Consider the following 13855-nt stretch of genomic DNA (forward strand, 5'->3'; position numbering starts at 1 on the left):
CAGATCAGCTGCTACGACCGTTATTGTGACGTCGGCGGAAGTTTCGGGAAACGCGAGAAAAGAAGCGGTCCGTCGATGAACGCGGACCGCCGACGTTGCGTACAGACTGTGAAAAATAAACGTTAAATAATTCGAGTGTTTTGTTTTTTTTAAATCATGCCGCCAGGTAAGAATTTTAGGAGGAGGAAGGAGGAATCGTCCGACGAGGAAGACGATGAGACAAAAGCCGTGGTCAGGTAGTGTTTTTCACGTTAAGGCCGAATAAAGTAACGCGAACGTGTCTGTGGAAGTTTGTGTCCAATTTTTTCAGAGACCACAAGATCCAGACGCCTGTTTAAATGCGAGAGTGCGTTTAAATATGTTCAATTTTAAACATGTTTTTAAAGGTCCAAATTGGATGAAGCCAAGGAGCTCCAAAATTTACGAAGAAGGCAGCATGGAGTAAGGTGAGTCTATTTACAATGCTATTTACAAGTGTGTGTGATTTCCAAGTTTTAAAGCAATGTATGTAATCATGCTCTGGAATAATAATGCTGCCTTTTACTCTGCTTCTTCAGCATTGCAACGTTACTTGTTGGGGAGAAGCTTCCTTTGGAGGCTGAGCTTGAGGTACATTTTTAAAGCAAACTACATGACAGTGATGGTCTTGCAGTGTTACTGTAAATGTGATTTAAGGGGTAAAACACTGTCACTGCGTTTTGTGCATTAGGACGACCCGTTCAAACTGAAGACCGGAGGTGTCGTCGACATGAAGAAAGTAAAAGACAGAAATCGAGACATGTAAGTGATATTATGGAGCCATGTTTGTTATTTAAACTTTTTTTCTGTATTTTAAATTGAAATAATTAACACGTCCTCCCCACTTATAGGACAGCAGACGAAAATGACCTGAATCTTGGTACCTCCTTTTCTGCTGAGACTAACAGACGAGATGAAGATGCAGACATGTGAGTGCAGACCATCAATATTCTTTGTCATTGTAAATTATGCAAATTTTTATGTTGTCAATCAATTTTGCGTGCATTTACATGTTTATATCCTCTCGCTCCTTATATGCTTTTTCCTTCAGGATGAAGTACATCGAGACCGAATTAAAGAAAAAGAAAGGCATGGTGGAGGCGGAAGAGCTGAAGGTGAAGGTGAAGAATCCAGAGGACCTCCTGTATGAGCTTCCAGAAAGCATCCGTGTCAGTTCTGCCAAAAAGACAGAAGAGATGTTGTCCAATCAGATGCTGAGTGGAATCCCGGAGGTGGATCTGGGGATAGAGTAAGTTAAAAAAAAAAAAAAAAAAAACTAATTCAAAGATTTTTATCTTTGCTCACATCAGACATGTTTCTTTATACTCCACCTAGCTATGGATGTCACCTTCAAAACCTTTTTTCCCTTTCTGATCAGTGCAAAAATAAAGAACATCATCAGTACAGAAGAAGCAAAAGCAAAGCTACTTGCTGAGCAGAGGAATAAAAAGAAGGACAGCGGGACCTCTTTTGTTCCCACCAACATTGCTGTGAATTACGTCCAGCATAATCGCTGTAAGTGCACAAGTATTTATGAACTACCAAGCACGTGCCTGGTGCTCATGAATCAAGAAGTTTGTCTCCATAATTTAGGACAAAGATTAACGTTCTGTGTATATTCTATTTCTAGTTTATCACGAGGATGTAAACGCTCCCCAGAGACGACACAGAGAAGAACCCAAAGCCAGGCCACTACGAGTAGGAGACACTGAGAAGCCAGTAGCTGAGAGTAAGAGCACATCTTATTTTGCTAAATAACACTTAGAACCGCTTTTCTTGGATTTATATTAAAGTTTACGCTGCTTCTCGTCTTCCAGCTTCACCACCCAATTATCGCAAGAGGCCAAATAACGAGAAGGCCACTGATGACTACCACTATGAGAAATTCAAGAAGATGAACCGGCGATATTAAACCTCCACCATCACTTTTTTTTTTCCCGTGAATGAAAGATGTAAATATTTTTACTGTATTTAAGTGTTCATAGTTTGCATGCAGTCATAAACATTTTACAATAAAACTCCCCCCAAAACACTTAATCTTTGCAAATTTTATAAAACGGAACATTGTGTCCAGTGCAGCATGTTAAAGCATTATTATGTGCGCGTTTCGGTCTATAGAACGATCCGTTCAACAGAATTGATTTGTGACTTGATATTAATGAAACTTTGTTTTATTAAAGGTTATTTTTATTCTACAGACTTTGCTAACGAAATAAAGTAATATTATAACCTCTATTAGAGTTACAACATATTTCCTTCCCTCTTGGTTTTTGCTTGGATGTCCTTTAACTACATATATAGGAAAGGTTATCCTAAGGTACCACAGCAACAAAAATATATACATGTAAATGAAAAAAAAAAAAAGAACAGTTCCTTGGCAGTCACATTTTGAAGAGCATCACAGTGCACGTATACTATGAAACATACAATGAAATTAACAGTGCATTTTGTTACTTAAATAGAGGAGCTATGCAGCATGATTACAGAGAGGTCTCATTTTCTTTCAGCATTCAAAACGCCACTTAATTTGTATTTTTTGCAGATCAATGAATGTATATCACAGCTGTAATTGTACTCAAAGAGACGTTAAATTTAACCTATAAACAGAAACAAACACTTCATTATTCCAATGTAGCAGTTGTGCAGGAATTCACAGAAACGTTCTCAGCATTAAATCAGTGTCATTTTTGCAGGACAAAATCAAATCCTCAATTCAAGTAGTTGACTATATTTGCAGTCTGCAGCTGGAGGTTTAAGATGGGGCCTTATATAACGGCAAATAGCTTAGCTGTGGAATCTAACTGGTCTGAAGGAAGCCACCGGTATTTCATGACTGCTCGCTAGTGCTGCTGCCGTGGCTGTTTAGGTGACACTGCGTGGACTCCTGGGTCCCCAAGTGGTCTGAATCCTCTGGGTTGGCACACGAGGGATCAGAGGTCGTCTCAGGGGACCCCCAACTGTCCTGCCGATGAAAGGCCTCACAAAGTGGCAACTCAACACCATCCCACTGTCCACAGCTAGAAATGTTATACACACACACGTTACACACAAACTAACATTTCTTCTGTCCACTTCTGCCTAAAAACACCCAATAACCCATTAGGAGTGTATATGAATAATGTTCAACGTTCATTCACTCATTATAAAACACACACAACATATTAAGGTACTGGGAAAGAAAGCACAAGCAGGGAAAGGAAGTTGTGAAAAGAATTGCTACTGACATGACTGGAATCGTGTGGTCACATGACATTTCTCCTTGCCGTCTTTCTATACATTTAACAGATAAGAGTGGAGTCTGATAATAAAACTGCTCAACAGATGAAAAGCAAAAGGCTGTAAGCAGCAGAGAATTTAGATTATGCACTCAGCAGAGGCAGAAAAAAAATTTCCAAATCAGAGGTGAGCAAATAATAGATCAGACACTAAATGTACTCTATTTTATCTCTGGTTTATTTATGAAATTTGAAATGACCAGTTGGTTTGTGGAAAAAAAAAAGAAAACTGACAAATATTCTGACACATTTCAAACAGGCACTAATGTGACCAACACCGTTTCTGCTTAAAATGTCACCACAAAGAAACACAGTGTAGTGCAATTCACTCCATAAATGATAAATATTACATTTTGAACATGACATATGTTACTCAAAGCTAAATATTTTCCCAGTTTACACAAACTTTGAGTAGTTTAACAGAGAGAGGAAAAAAAATGAATATAATAGAAACCTCCCAAAATTAATGTTGCTTGACATTTGATTTTCCGTTTTTTGAATGATTGTCTTAAGCTAAATTAATGTGATTCTTTTAAGTAAGTAATTTTTACAATACGCACAGCACCCTATATTATTTTTTCTAAAGTGCTTTAAATTTCGAAGCACATCACTGAGTTCAGGCATCCAAAATGAATGTGCTCAGTCCAATATCAAATGGTACATTGTCCTTTAGATTTTTTTTTTTTTAATTCTTTCCAGAATTATTTCCAAAATGTCTCCTCTCATATAAATATTAATGTTTATACCGGTGTGCTTCAAAGACAGCTTGAATTGATTTAAAACCTCAGAATATCATACTAATGTCATAAAAATTAAACCCAAACAGCACCACTAATAAGACTAAATACACATCCTGATTGCAAGTAAATATTCTTAAACAATCATTTAAGGCACCTGGAAGGGAAATATTTACACGCACTTATACTCGTATAACAGATCGGTCTTCTTGTGCAAAATCAGTTATACTGAAAGTGCTTGATAATGTCTTTGGTGTGACTACAGTATGAATGGATATGACAATATGGATGGATTTTGCTATATGTTTGCCATATTAAAAGCATGTCTGGTTTGTTAGAATTATGACGAGCGGAATAAAACTCTAAATTACTACATGACCGAACTGGATCAAAAGAGAATGTACTCTTTCTTTAGTCATTGTATTAACTGCAAGAATGGCCACTCTTATTAAGGCACAGTGGTATGATACGATTGCATATGGGTGACCAACATGGCATGGTGTAATTAAAACAAACAGCAAACCAACATGGCTAGATGATGATATTTTAGTAAAATGAAAACCGGTCGGAGCCCATAAAAGGTTGTGCAAGTTAAAAATACCTTTAGCTCCATAAATCGCCCTGTGTTATGTTCTTATGATGCACATATGCGTCGTATTTATGGTGTTGGTGAGCAAGGGAATGCAGAGGTGACTGCACACGTTTGGGATCACTGGTCTATTTGTACCTGGAGGAGTAATACTCTTCCTCGAGCTCATACAGGTCGATGGCGATCTCATCACGCAGGGAGATGAGCTTCTTGTCGCACTCTTCCTGCAGCGTGCGCAGCTGCTGGTTGCGGAGACTGATGGCCTCGTTGACCGAGGGGAAGTCATTCAGGATGAGGAACTGCTTCAGGTCTGAGACGAGCTTCATGAGAGACTCTCCCGCGCGCACCTGAGACACATCAAACACGGAAACGTCATCCAAAAGTCAAATGCGTCCGTTCGCTGTCGTGCTAACGCTGTAGGTCTTACGATGTTGGCAGCTCGCACGTGCATTTCGTAGTGGTCCTGCTCAGCTTGTGTCGCCCTGGAAACCTGAGTCTCATCTTCCACCTGGTAGATGAGATGATCAGATTATAGTCCTTGTGAAATTACTATGAATGTCGCATAGCCATAGCAAAACGCACGCATACATACCTTTGCTGTTTTGATTATTTCCGTGAAATTGTCTAGAATTGACCTGATGTCATCTTTGAGTCTTTTATTGTAGTTCTGCAGAAGAGTTTCTTTGCTTTGTGGGAGTACTCTCTGTGTAGCCATAACAGCGCTCTTCAGTCTCACTCGACTCAGTGCTAAATGATCAGAAACAAGACTTTACTGTTAGCACTACTACTAATTATTTTTCATTTTAACAGCTACTAAATACACAATAAACAACTTTTCATGCCCCTAACTGCAGCCACGGGCTTTTTGTAAAAGTGCTTTATTAATACCGGTTGATACTTTAAGAGATTTAGCAGTAACGAATCCTAGGTAGATTGTTTTTGCTCCAATACTACTATTTTTATTTTAATCTTTGGTCTAAACGTAGCTCGTTGTGGCGACGCATCTTTTTTTAGCAACTCTATGTGAAAATGCTCGTTTTACGAAACGCATAAAAACGAAAAGCATGGAGAATAAACACTAGTTGATGCGTTTGCCGACAACAACCGACGTTTCGCTTTTCTCAGGCGCTAAAGCTAAACTCAAACAGCGCGCGCGGGTTTCTGTTGCTATGCTCCACGCGTGAAAAATTAATGAAGTAAAAACGCTATTGTTGTTACTAATTAACCGCAAGCTCGTTAAAATCGCTACTCACGACAAGCATTCTCTGATCGTTTCTTCAAATAAACACGAGCCTCCCGCTTTTGTTCTGTCGCGTGCGGATGGCGTCATCACCAACCGTCGCGGTAGTTATATTTCCCACAATCCTTTTCTTCTTCCTTTCCGTCTGAACCAACATGGTGAGTGTTCGAAGGTTTTGACTGGGAAGCCTTAGCTTTTTTAAAATCCTTAAGCATCCTCTCTTGTAATGTGTTCGAGGACTCGCGAAATGTCGGTTATGGCGAATAAAACACCAACGCTTGCTCTCTGAAGGAAAATTGCACTCATTTGCGTAATTTAGAGGAAGAATTGAGGGAACTTTTGTGATCTGTGTAGTGTCTGCTTACTGTCAGCGCTGACTCCTCGAGTTGTGGCGCCGTCCGGCCGTAAGCTGTGAAATGTTATCAGTGGCTTTAATTCGAACTCCCTTGACTAGACATATTTGTATATTTTTACTATTATGAGAACTTCACCATGGGTTCCAACCCGAATGCTAACCTGTTAGCTGGCTTGTTTGTAGGCCGAAATGAATCGGATTGGACCGCTAGTGCTTAACGTGCTGCTGTTGTACGCTATTGCACAGCTGTTAGTCAGTTAAATATATTCTGACTATATATATAGTGAAAATGTGATGCTGCTGAATAAGTTTGTATCTTTGAGATGCTAAATTGACTCGTAAGTTAGTGTATTGGCTTTTGCAGTGATGTCTTGAATTTCTTCACCTGAACTTTTTTGTAGAACACCTTTTCAAAACTGAGCATTAGCCAAGAAATGAAAATTTCTGATGAATCTTTCTGCGCCTTTCGGATCATCTCATGAAGTGTTATGCATTTCTTCACAGCCTAAGGGAAAAAAGGCTAAGGGGAAGAAGGTGGCACCAGCCCCTTCAGTGGCCAAGAAGCATGAGGCCAAGAAAGTCGTGAATCCCCTGTTTGAGAAGAGGCCCAAGAACTTTGGCATTGGTGAGTAATGACCAAACCACAGATTGATAGCGTAACTTTTTAAAGCGCAGATGATGTTTTTGAATATTTGCTATCTTAACAGCATTGAAGACAACTCCACCAAGATCGCTGATGCACTTATGTCAGGAAACCAACTTGCAGTTTGTTGACCCTAATGCAACTTAAAGTCATGCACTTTAATTTCCAGGTCAAGACATCCAGCCGAAGAGGGATCTGACCCAATTCGTGAAATGGCCACGTTACGTCCGGCTGCAGCGCCAGCGGGCCATCCTCTATAAGCGTCTGAAGGTTCCCCCTGCAATCAACCAGTTCTCCCAGGCTCTGGACCGCCAGACCGGTGAGCTATTCACTTTAGACTTTCTGGGGCTTTCATACAATGCTCGTAGAGTTCGATTCATAATGGGTTTTAATGATATCCATAGTGAGCTTTAAATCAATAACATGAACATAAATTTTCCAATGCTAATATTGTAATTGTTGAGAATATTGACTGACCTCTAAATACTTCAGACTTTTAATGTGCAGATGATGTGACAGAATATTTGCTATCTGACTGATCAGTGCAGACAGTTTCCACCAAGATCACTGATGCACTTTTGTACATTATTGCTAATTCAGTTTGGTTTTTGTAAAATTAATGACTAGTTTAAGTCTTTGAGGTCCTGGAATTCTGGTTGTTTAAGAGCTGATTTGGGACGTTAAAATCTTTCTGCAGCTACCCAGCTGTTCAAGCTGGCCCACAAGTACAGGCCCGAGACCAAGCATGAGAAGAAACGGAGACTGCTGGCTCGTGCTGAACAGAAGGCTGCTGGAAAAGGCGACCAGCCCACCAAGAGGCCACCAGTCCTCCGCGCAGGTGGGTCTTTTTAGTCTTCTCTGATTTTAATTTCTGGAGTTAAGAGTTGCATTCTCAGTTCTTAACCTTTTTTAGGCCCATTCTTCTTTTTTTTTTTTTACTTGCCTAGACGAGTGTTAACACTTGTTCCTTCTCAGGTGTGAACACAGTAACCACACTAGTGGAGAGCAAGAAGGCACAGCTGGTCGTTATCGCTCACGATGTGGATCCCATTGAGGTGAGTCTTCCTCCAGGATACAAGCATCTTGTTGAATCTCATTGTGGTTGTCTGCAATGATGTCTTGAATTTCTTCACCTGAATTCAAACTGAAGATTAAAAACACGAGCTTTTTAACACTGAGCAACAACCACTTACTGAAGAATTTCTGTAATTGTTCAGCATTTTCTGCTTTGGTTTCAGCAGTTTATCAAAATGCTGAATCTGAGGTCTATACATAATTGACTTCTTCCACTTGCAGCTGGTGGTGTTCCTGCCTGCTTTGTGCCGTAAGATGGGTGTCCCCTACTGCATCGTCAAGGGCAAGGCTAGACTGGGCAGACTAGTGCACAGAAAGACCTGCACCTCTCTTGCCTTCACACAGACCAACCCGTGAGTAAAACACTCCCTCCTGTTTCTTTCCTGCACTGCAAATCCTGAGGCTATGATGTGTGAATTTCTTCAACTGAACAACCATGTGGTTTTAAATGAGCTTTTTAACCCTGAGCACAATGATTTGCAGTTTGATTTCATGATTCGGCATTACAAACACACGGCATGCGTTTTATAACCTTTTTGTTTTTGTTCCTCCTTCAGTGAAGACAAGGCAGCTCTTGCTAAGCTGGTGGAGGCCATCAAGACCAACTACAATGACAGATACGAGGAGGTCAGTTTTATTGCCTGTAGTGCCGATCGGTTCACTTTTATACAGTCTTGTAATTTTAATGTTCTCCCGTTTCAATTCTCTCTGTTCAGATCCGTCGTCACTGGGGAGGCAATGTCCTGGGTCCCAAGTCGACTGCTCGCATTGCTAAACTTGAGAAAGCAAAGGCCAAGGAGCTGGCTACTAAACTGGGTTGAGCTGTCTTGTTTAATAATAAAAAATTATCCCACAAAGTGGCTGGAGTTTGACTTTTTTTTTTTTTTTTTTTTTTTTTTAAATATACATTCAAAAGCCTCCCTATTGTTTTAGATCTTACGGTATTTCTAAACCAAAAAGTTAACGTTTTAACCGGTTTATTTGGTGTTTCAAAATGCGAGGTTCTAATCTGGCCTGCTGTATTTCACTTAATTTTTGCTGCCCTCAATAAACTAAACGCTTTCATGAAGTGGCCTCCTGATTGAGAACCCTTACGGAAGCTAGATTTCTCTTCACAGCCTTAATGTCCAAGTAGTACACGTGCACAAACCCTTTCAGACAAATCCACGTTTTTATTGACAGTACTGATTTTAACAAGATCTTGATTATTCTAAATCATCTACTCTGTAAGGACAAAGTGCTGAATAAATCTCATAAAGCAATACGTTTAATGAATTTTGCATACCACATGTAGGAGGTAGCAGCACATAATCCATACCTAGAAGAAAAGAATGGAACGCTCAATCTCAAAGTCATCCAAGATTACAACCAAAGGCTTTTTGTTGTTGTTTGAAGTAACCTTTTTCAGTTCAATAGTATATGCAGTGCAACAGTAATGATTGGTTTAAATAAACCCTAAAGAGTAAAAACGTTCTTTAAGGAATTAAAATAGTAAAATGTGTTTAACACACCATGTGATGACGTATTGCATGTGTTCGTTCCTCAAAGTCACTCTTGTCTGCCCTCCTATTGGCCCACCAGGTATTGTGCTGCCTGTATGGGGAGAAAAAAATATACAGGAAAAAATTGTGCACCTTTTATAGGTTTGAATGCAACTTAGGCACCAAACTGGTATTAAGAGCAGCTCTAACCAAGCACAGCATCAATGAGGATTTCCTCAGCACCAGTGACCTTCGCCATGGCCTCCAGATCACGATAGTGCCACCGATTTGCTTCCACATTATTTTGAGGGACAAACGGTTTCCTCTGCTCGGTTAAACGCACCACACCAACAAGATCCACATCTTGAGTCACCTTGAAGAAAATATTGACTCTTTAACATTTAGAAAAAAATTGTTTGATAAAGAAAGATTGAAAGTCGATAATAATAATGCCTGGATTTGATTGAAAAGACATTAAGAAAGATGGTATTACCTGTCCCTTCATTCTGGTTTCTGGTCTGATCTTATCTTTTGGTACATAACCTCTGTTCACCAAAATGGTGATCCTAAAAGTTTGATCAAGAAAGTCACATCAGAGTGCGAAGCAAGTGTATGCGATTAAATGTATGGAATTCAAATTGCGTGTTTGTACCCCAGATCGGTACAGTAGAAGGGTGTAATGACATTAGCCCCACTCTCCCCGCTGGAGGATATCCTGCCTGCCTCCCGGGCCTCTCTCTCAGGGTCCACAGGGGAGCGGGGCAGGACATACAGCTCTTTAGAGTGGTCGAAGTGTCCTCGCACCTTAACTTGCCTGTACTCCAGCTGCTTAATTTCCATAGGACTGTCACACACAGATTACATCATCTCAGGTTACTTCGAAAAACAACAATAATGACTTTGGTTGTAATCGTAATTGTAAATATGACTTTGAGACAAGCTGTTCTTTTCTTGTAATCTTATAAACAACACAGGCTTAGATTTAAAAAGAGACTCACTCTACAGGCAGTGGGATAGGCTCTGAAGCCGTCAGGCTCTGAAGTTCATGGATCAGCGCCAGCTTCCACTTTCTGCGTTTCAGCTACGGGAGAAATTGCAGTTGATAGCCGTTTTAGTCATGTTTTTTTATTAGATGAACGCCAAGCTCGTGCCTGTACCTGCCATGTTCCAAGACAAAAGGTTGTGGCAGGTATCAACAAGAGAAGCCACTTCAGGAAGGAGTCTTCCCCTTTTTCAGTTCCTGCGACGCTGGAACTTGACCGCTGGCCATACCTGGCTAGGTTACCTGTAGAAAAAACATTTTAACAAGTCACATCAGGCTGTGCATAATGCCTGAAAGAAATACAGCTATAATTCAGTCACTAGGTTAACCCGCTCTATTATTAAAGAAATTAATCATTTTATTCAACACAGACGTAGCGGCAACAATCCAACACTGATATTATGTGGATGATATTAACAAAGCAATGTTCCCTGAGCTCCAAAATCAGCATAGAATTATTTCTGAATTATCGTGACACTGAAAAGGGCAGAAATTGCTGCTAGAAATTCGACTTTGCTATTATTTTGAAAATAAACGCATTATTTCAATAATATTACTTATTGCAGTTTACTGTATTTTGATTAAACAAACGCAGCCCAGGTGAGCATAACACACTTTGCTTATTAGTTATTATTTTTGGAATGATAGTGTAGTCAGTTTAGTCAATAAGCAAGAATATATAGTTAGCAAGTTAAACAGAATTACACCGGAGTACTGGAGCATCCTGTCTTGTCACAAACAGGGTCCTCTTTGGTGAGATGAGAGTCTGACAAAAGAACAAATAAAATACACTATCAAGAGTGAAAAAAAATTATAATGACAAACTGCTTAATGAGGGAAAAGGAGAAATGAACTTACATAGCCTCGGATTACCTTAGATGCGCTGTTAGAGAACAGCAGCATTAATCTAAAACTACTCATGTTCGCTAAAACAGTTACAATCTAAACAGCAACTGTGGGGTCGACTACATAACACGACTTGCGCTTTCGGGGGAATGTTTTCAGTGTAACCATTTCCGGGGATTCCGAACCATCGTGCGCATGCGCGAGATCAGTCGCACGTGGGGCGTGCTTCTGAATTTGTATTTGGAGAAATTATGAGAGCTGTTGTTTATAGCGTACATTTCAAGGATTTTACCCGAATGAGTTTATAATTGCTAAGGAGGAAAACAACTCCCTTTAAAGCCTTCTCAGCTGGTGAAACGCATCGCAGTAGCTTCGACTGACGTTTCTGATTGAGAGGTAAATATTTTCGTACTAGCGACACGTTTACTTTTATTAATTGACGTATTTGTTGTTGTTGTCATAAAATAACGTTGCTACACGGGGTTCACGGCACTCTGACTTTGCTAAAATCGTTATGCATTGTTTTTGATCTGTTTAATCATGGCGTTGCACATTTGCGTATTTATTTAGCAATTTATTGTTATTTCATTTATAACAGGAAACATGGCCAGCCTGGCTGAGAAGTATGATTACCTGGAGAAGCTCACCCGTAAAGTATGCGTGTCTCACAAACAGGAGCCAAGGAAAAAACCCTATGGTAAAGTTTTGTTATTAATTAATTAGTAATTATCACTGCTGTTTTTATCACTGGTTTATGTATTCATTCAAAGTTTGTATTTTCAAAGTCAGTAGTTCAAAATATAATTGCATTATTTAATTATAATGAATGAAGTTTTAGCAATATCAATATCAACCTTTTTAGTTCCGTTCCGAGGAAGCGGGGTAAATGATGGTGCTCCTCCAAAAAAAAAGAAGGGCAAACAAAAGCCAGCTAAAGGAAAGGGCATGAGTGTGAACAAAACTAAACCAGTCCCAAAGACCGCTCAGCCCGCGGCACCTCCAGCTCAGAGGAACACTGTCCAGAATGGGATTTCAGAGACACAAAAGAAGCCTGAGGGTAAAAAGCAGCAGTAACGTGAGATTAGTAGTCCATCCAGCGTGCTTTGTTCTTGTTGACTAAAATACTATTGCATTTGTATGTATTTATTTCTATTAGGCGGAACAGCACACGAATTTGATGCCGTGGACATCCTTCGCCAGAGACTTCACCAGAAGATTGAGGAATCTCGGGGACAGGTACGCATTCAAAATATATTGAAATCTAAAGGACTGTTAAGTGTTTGATTGTAAATGAATAAATCACTTGACTTCAAGGGAGAGTTCTGTGATCACTTAAGAGTTTCTGCGGAACACAAAAGAAGATATTTTGAAGAATTGAAAGAGTTTCTGGTCGCCGTTGATTTGCAAATAATTTTTCAGTCAGTGGGGACGAACGACTGTTGGCCTCTTTCTTTAGAATATCTTTTTTTTGTGTGTGTTCGGCACAATAACAGAACTCATACAGTTTTTTTGCATGAACTAACTAACTAATGCCATGTTTAATTGGTTGTAAAAATGTATTTCTCGTAAATGATAAATCATGACTGTTTTGCTATAAACAGGATTTATATAAAATGACAATTTATCATATAATTTTATGCTAAGCCTTTATGACTGTTTTCCAGGGCCCTCCTAAAGATCCCTCCTCTGAGGAGACCAAGAAGAAACGAGAGAGACGAAAACAAGAAAGGGAGCGTCAGAAGAGGAAAAGAAAAGAGTTTCGAATGAAAAGGTTGGCAGACGCTGCGGCTACGCAGGCGGGAGAAGAGGTCAAAGAGGAGGCCGATAGCCAACCGCAAGCCACTTCCACATCCAGTGCTCCTGCCAAAAAGGAGCAGAGCTTCATAGTCTTCAACAAGATGGAGGTTGGAGAAGACTATGTGGACAAAGGGAAGAAGCTGAAAGAGAAACAAACGAAAAGGAAGGTGAAAGGAACCCTGACGCCGCTCACTGGCAAGAACTACAAACAGCTTTTAACACGCATCGAGGCCAGGAAAGCTCACCTGGAGCAGCTTAGAGAGAAGGACGAGGAGAAAGCCAAGAAAGAGGAGGAGAAGATGAGGTGGACCAATGTTCTCTACAAAGCCGAAGGCATGAAAATCAAGGACAACGAGGAACTCTTGTGTGCATCGTTGAAGAGGAAGGAGAAAAGGGTGGCTCAGAAAAAAAAGAAGTGGGCACAGAGGAGCCAGCAGGTCGTGAACATGATGCAAAAGAGGCAGGACAAGCGGAGACGGAATATTAAGAAACGCAAGGATGCCAAGACAGAGAAACGCAAACAGAAGGCGAGGAAAAAGGGTTGTGTGCTACCCGAGGATCTCAAGAAAGCCAGCTTATAGGCAGAAAGGATGACGCTCTTGTGGACTTTCCCTTGTGTTTATGACTGAAAAAAATGACGTTTTCTTCTGTTGTCACTTTTAAGATGTCACCTTTATAAAGAATGTATTTTGTGTCCGTATTTTGTTTTTATTTTGTCGAGCCAAGGTGGGACATTTACCCACATTCGTGCATTTTGC

At 40.1% G+C, this 13855-nt stretch overlaps 5 protein-coding genes and 5 non-coding genes across 12 annotated transcripts; 8 read left to right on the plus strand and 2 right to left on the minus strand.

The window, feature by feature from the left end:
- The first annotated feature begins 38 nt into the window (after nt 1-38).
- On the plus strand, nt 39-2251 carry c5h9orf78 (chromosome 5 C9orf78 homolog). Its single transcript, XM_043239749.1, has 9 exons — nt 39-236; nt 387-446; nt 558-609; nt 710-780; nt 870-947; nt 1070-1267; nt 1397-1533; nt 1649-1747; nt 1836-2251. Exons 1-9 carry the CDS (start codon nt 157-159, stop codon nt 1928-1930), a joined length of 870 nt encoding a protein of 289 aa, XP_043095684.1. The 5' UTR covers nt 39-156; the 3' UTR covers nt 1931-2251.
- On the minus strand, nt 2188-5989 carry med22 (mediator complex subunit 22). Of its 2 annotated transcripts, XM_043239751.1 has the most exons (5): nt 5873-5989; nt 5212-5366; nt 5047-5127; nt 4758-4966; nt 2188-3035 (listed from the first exon to the last, which is right to left on the minus strand). In XM_043239751.1, the coding sequence occupies exons 2-5, from the start codon at nt 5332-5334 to the stop codon at nt 2846-2848; spliced, it is 603 nt and encodes a 200-aa protein (XP_043095686.1). In that variant the 5' UTR covers nt 5335-5366; nt 5873-5989; the 3' UTR covers nt 2188-2845. The 2 variants fall into 2 exon arrangements, with proteins under 2 accessions (XP_043095686.1, XP_043095688.1); XM_043239753.1 differs by lacking the exon at nt 2188-3035 and having other exon boundaries at nt 3454-4966; nt 5873-5987.
- Nucleotides 5990-5991: 2 nt separating this feature from the next.
- Nucleotides 5992-8788, plus strand: rpl7a (ribosomal protein L7a). Its single transcript, XM_043239750.1, has 8 exons — nt 5992-6017; nt 6719-6839; nt 7027-7176; nt 7555-7695; nt 7833-7912; nt 8154-8284; nt 8489-8558; nt 8648-8788. Exons 1-8 carry the CDS (start codon nt 6015-6017, stop codon nt 8750-8752), a joined length of 801 nt encoding a protein of 266 aa, XP_043095685.1. The 5' UTR covers nt 5992-6014; the 3' UTR covers nt 8753-8788.
- Nucleotides 6573-6639, plus strand: LOC122346228. The gene has a single exon (XR_006251123.1). It is a non-coding gene; the product is annotated as a small nucleolar RNA SNORD36 (small nucleolar RNA).
- On the plus strand, nt 6885-6955 carry LOC122346219. The gene has a single exon (XR_006251115.1). It is a non-coding gene; the product is annotated as a small nucleolar RNA SNORD24 (small nucleolar RNA).
- Nucleotides 7360-7432, plus strand: LOC122346218. The gene has a single exon (XR_006251114.1). It is a non-coding gene; the product is annotated as a small nucleolar RNA SNORD24 (small nucleolar RNA).
- LOC122346226 lies at nt 7964-8040 on the plus strand. The gene has a single exon (XR_006251121.1). It is a non-coding gene; the product is annotated as a small nucleolar RNA SNORD36 (small nucleolar RNA).
- Nucleotides 8332-8403, plus strand: LOC122346227. The gene has a single exon (XR_006251122.1). It is a non-coding gene; the product is annotated as a small nucleolar RNA SNORD36 (small nucleolar RNA).
- Nucleotides 8789-9083: 295 nt separating the features above from the next.
- LOC122345529 (surfeit locus protein 1) lies at nt 9084-11456 on the minus strand. Of its 2 annotated transcripts, none has more exons than XM_043239747.1 (9): nt 11313-11456; nt 11160-11220; nt 10570-10697; nt 10411-10493; nt 10065-10256; nt 9906-9978; nt 9623-9785; nt 9443-9524; nt 9084-9249 (listed from the first exon to the last, which is right to left on the minus strand). In XM_043239747.1, exons 1-9 carry the CDS (start codon nt 11373-11375, stop codon nt 9183-9185), a joined length of 912 nt encoding a protein of 303 aa, XP_043095682.1. In that variant the 5' UTR covers nt 11376-11456; the 3' UTR covers nt 9084-9182. The 2 variants fall into 2 exon arrangements, with proteins under 2 accessions (XP_043095682.1, XP_043095683.1); XM_043239748.1 differs by having other exon boundaries at nt 11328-11446.
- A 46-nt stretch (nt 11457-11502) lies between these two features.
- On the plus strand, nt 11503-13797 carry surf6 (surfeit 6). Its single transcript, XM_043239746.1, has 5 exons — nt 11503-11696; nt 11899-11997; nt 12163-12357; nt 12457-12536; nt 12965-13797. Exons 2-5 carry the CDS (start codon nt 11904-11906, stop codon nt 13676-13678), a joined length of 1083 nt encoding a protein of 360 aa, XP_043095681.1. The 5' UTR covers nt 11503-11696; nt 11899-11903; the 3' UTR covers nt 13679-13797.
- Nucleotides 13798-13855: the final 58 nt, after the last annotated feature.

This window comes from Puntigrus tetrazona, chromosome 5 (genome assembly GCF_018831695.1).
Source record: "Puntigrus tetrazona isolate hp1 chromosome 5, ASM1883169v1, whole genome shotgun sequence".
In the NCBI taxonomy this organism is placed as follows: domain Eukaryota; kingdom Metazoa; phylum Chordata; class Actinopteri; order Cypriniformes; family Cyprinidae; genus Puntigrus; species Puntigrus tetrazona.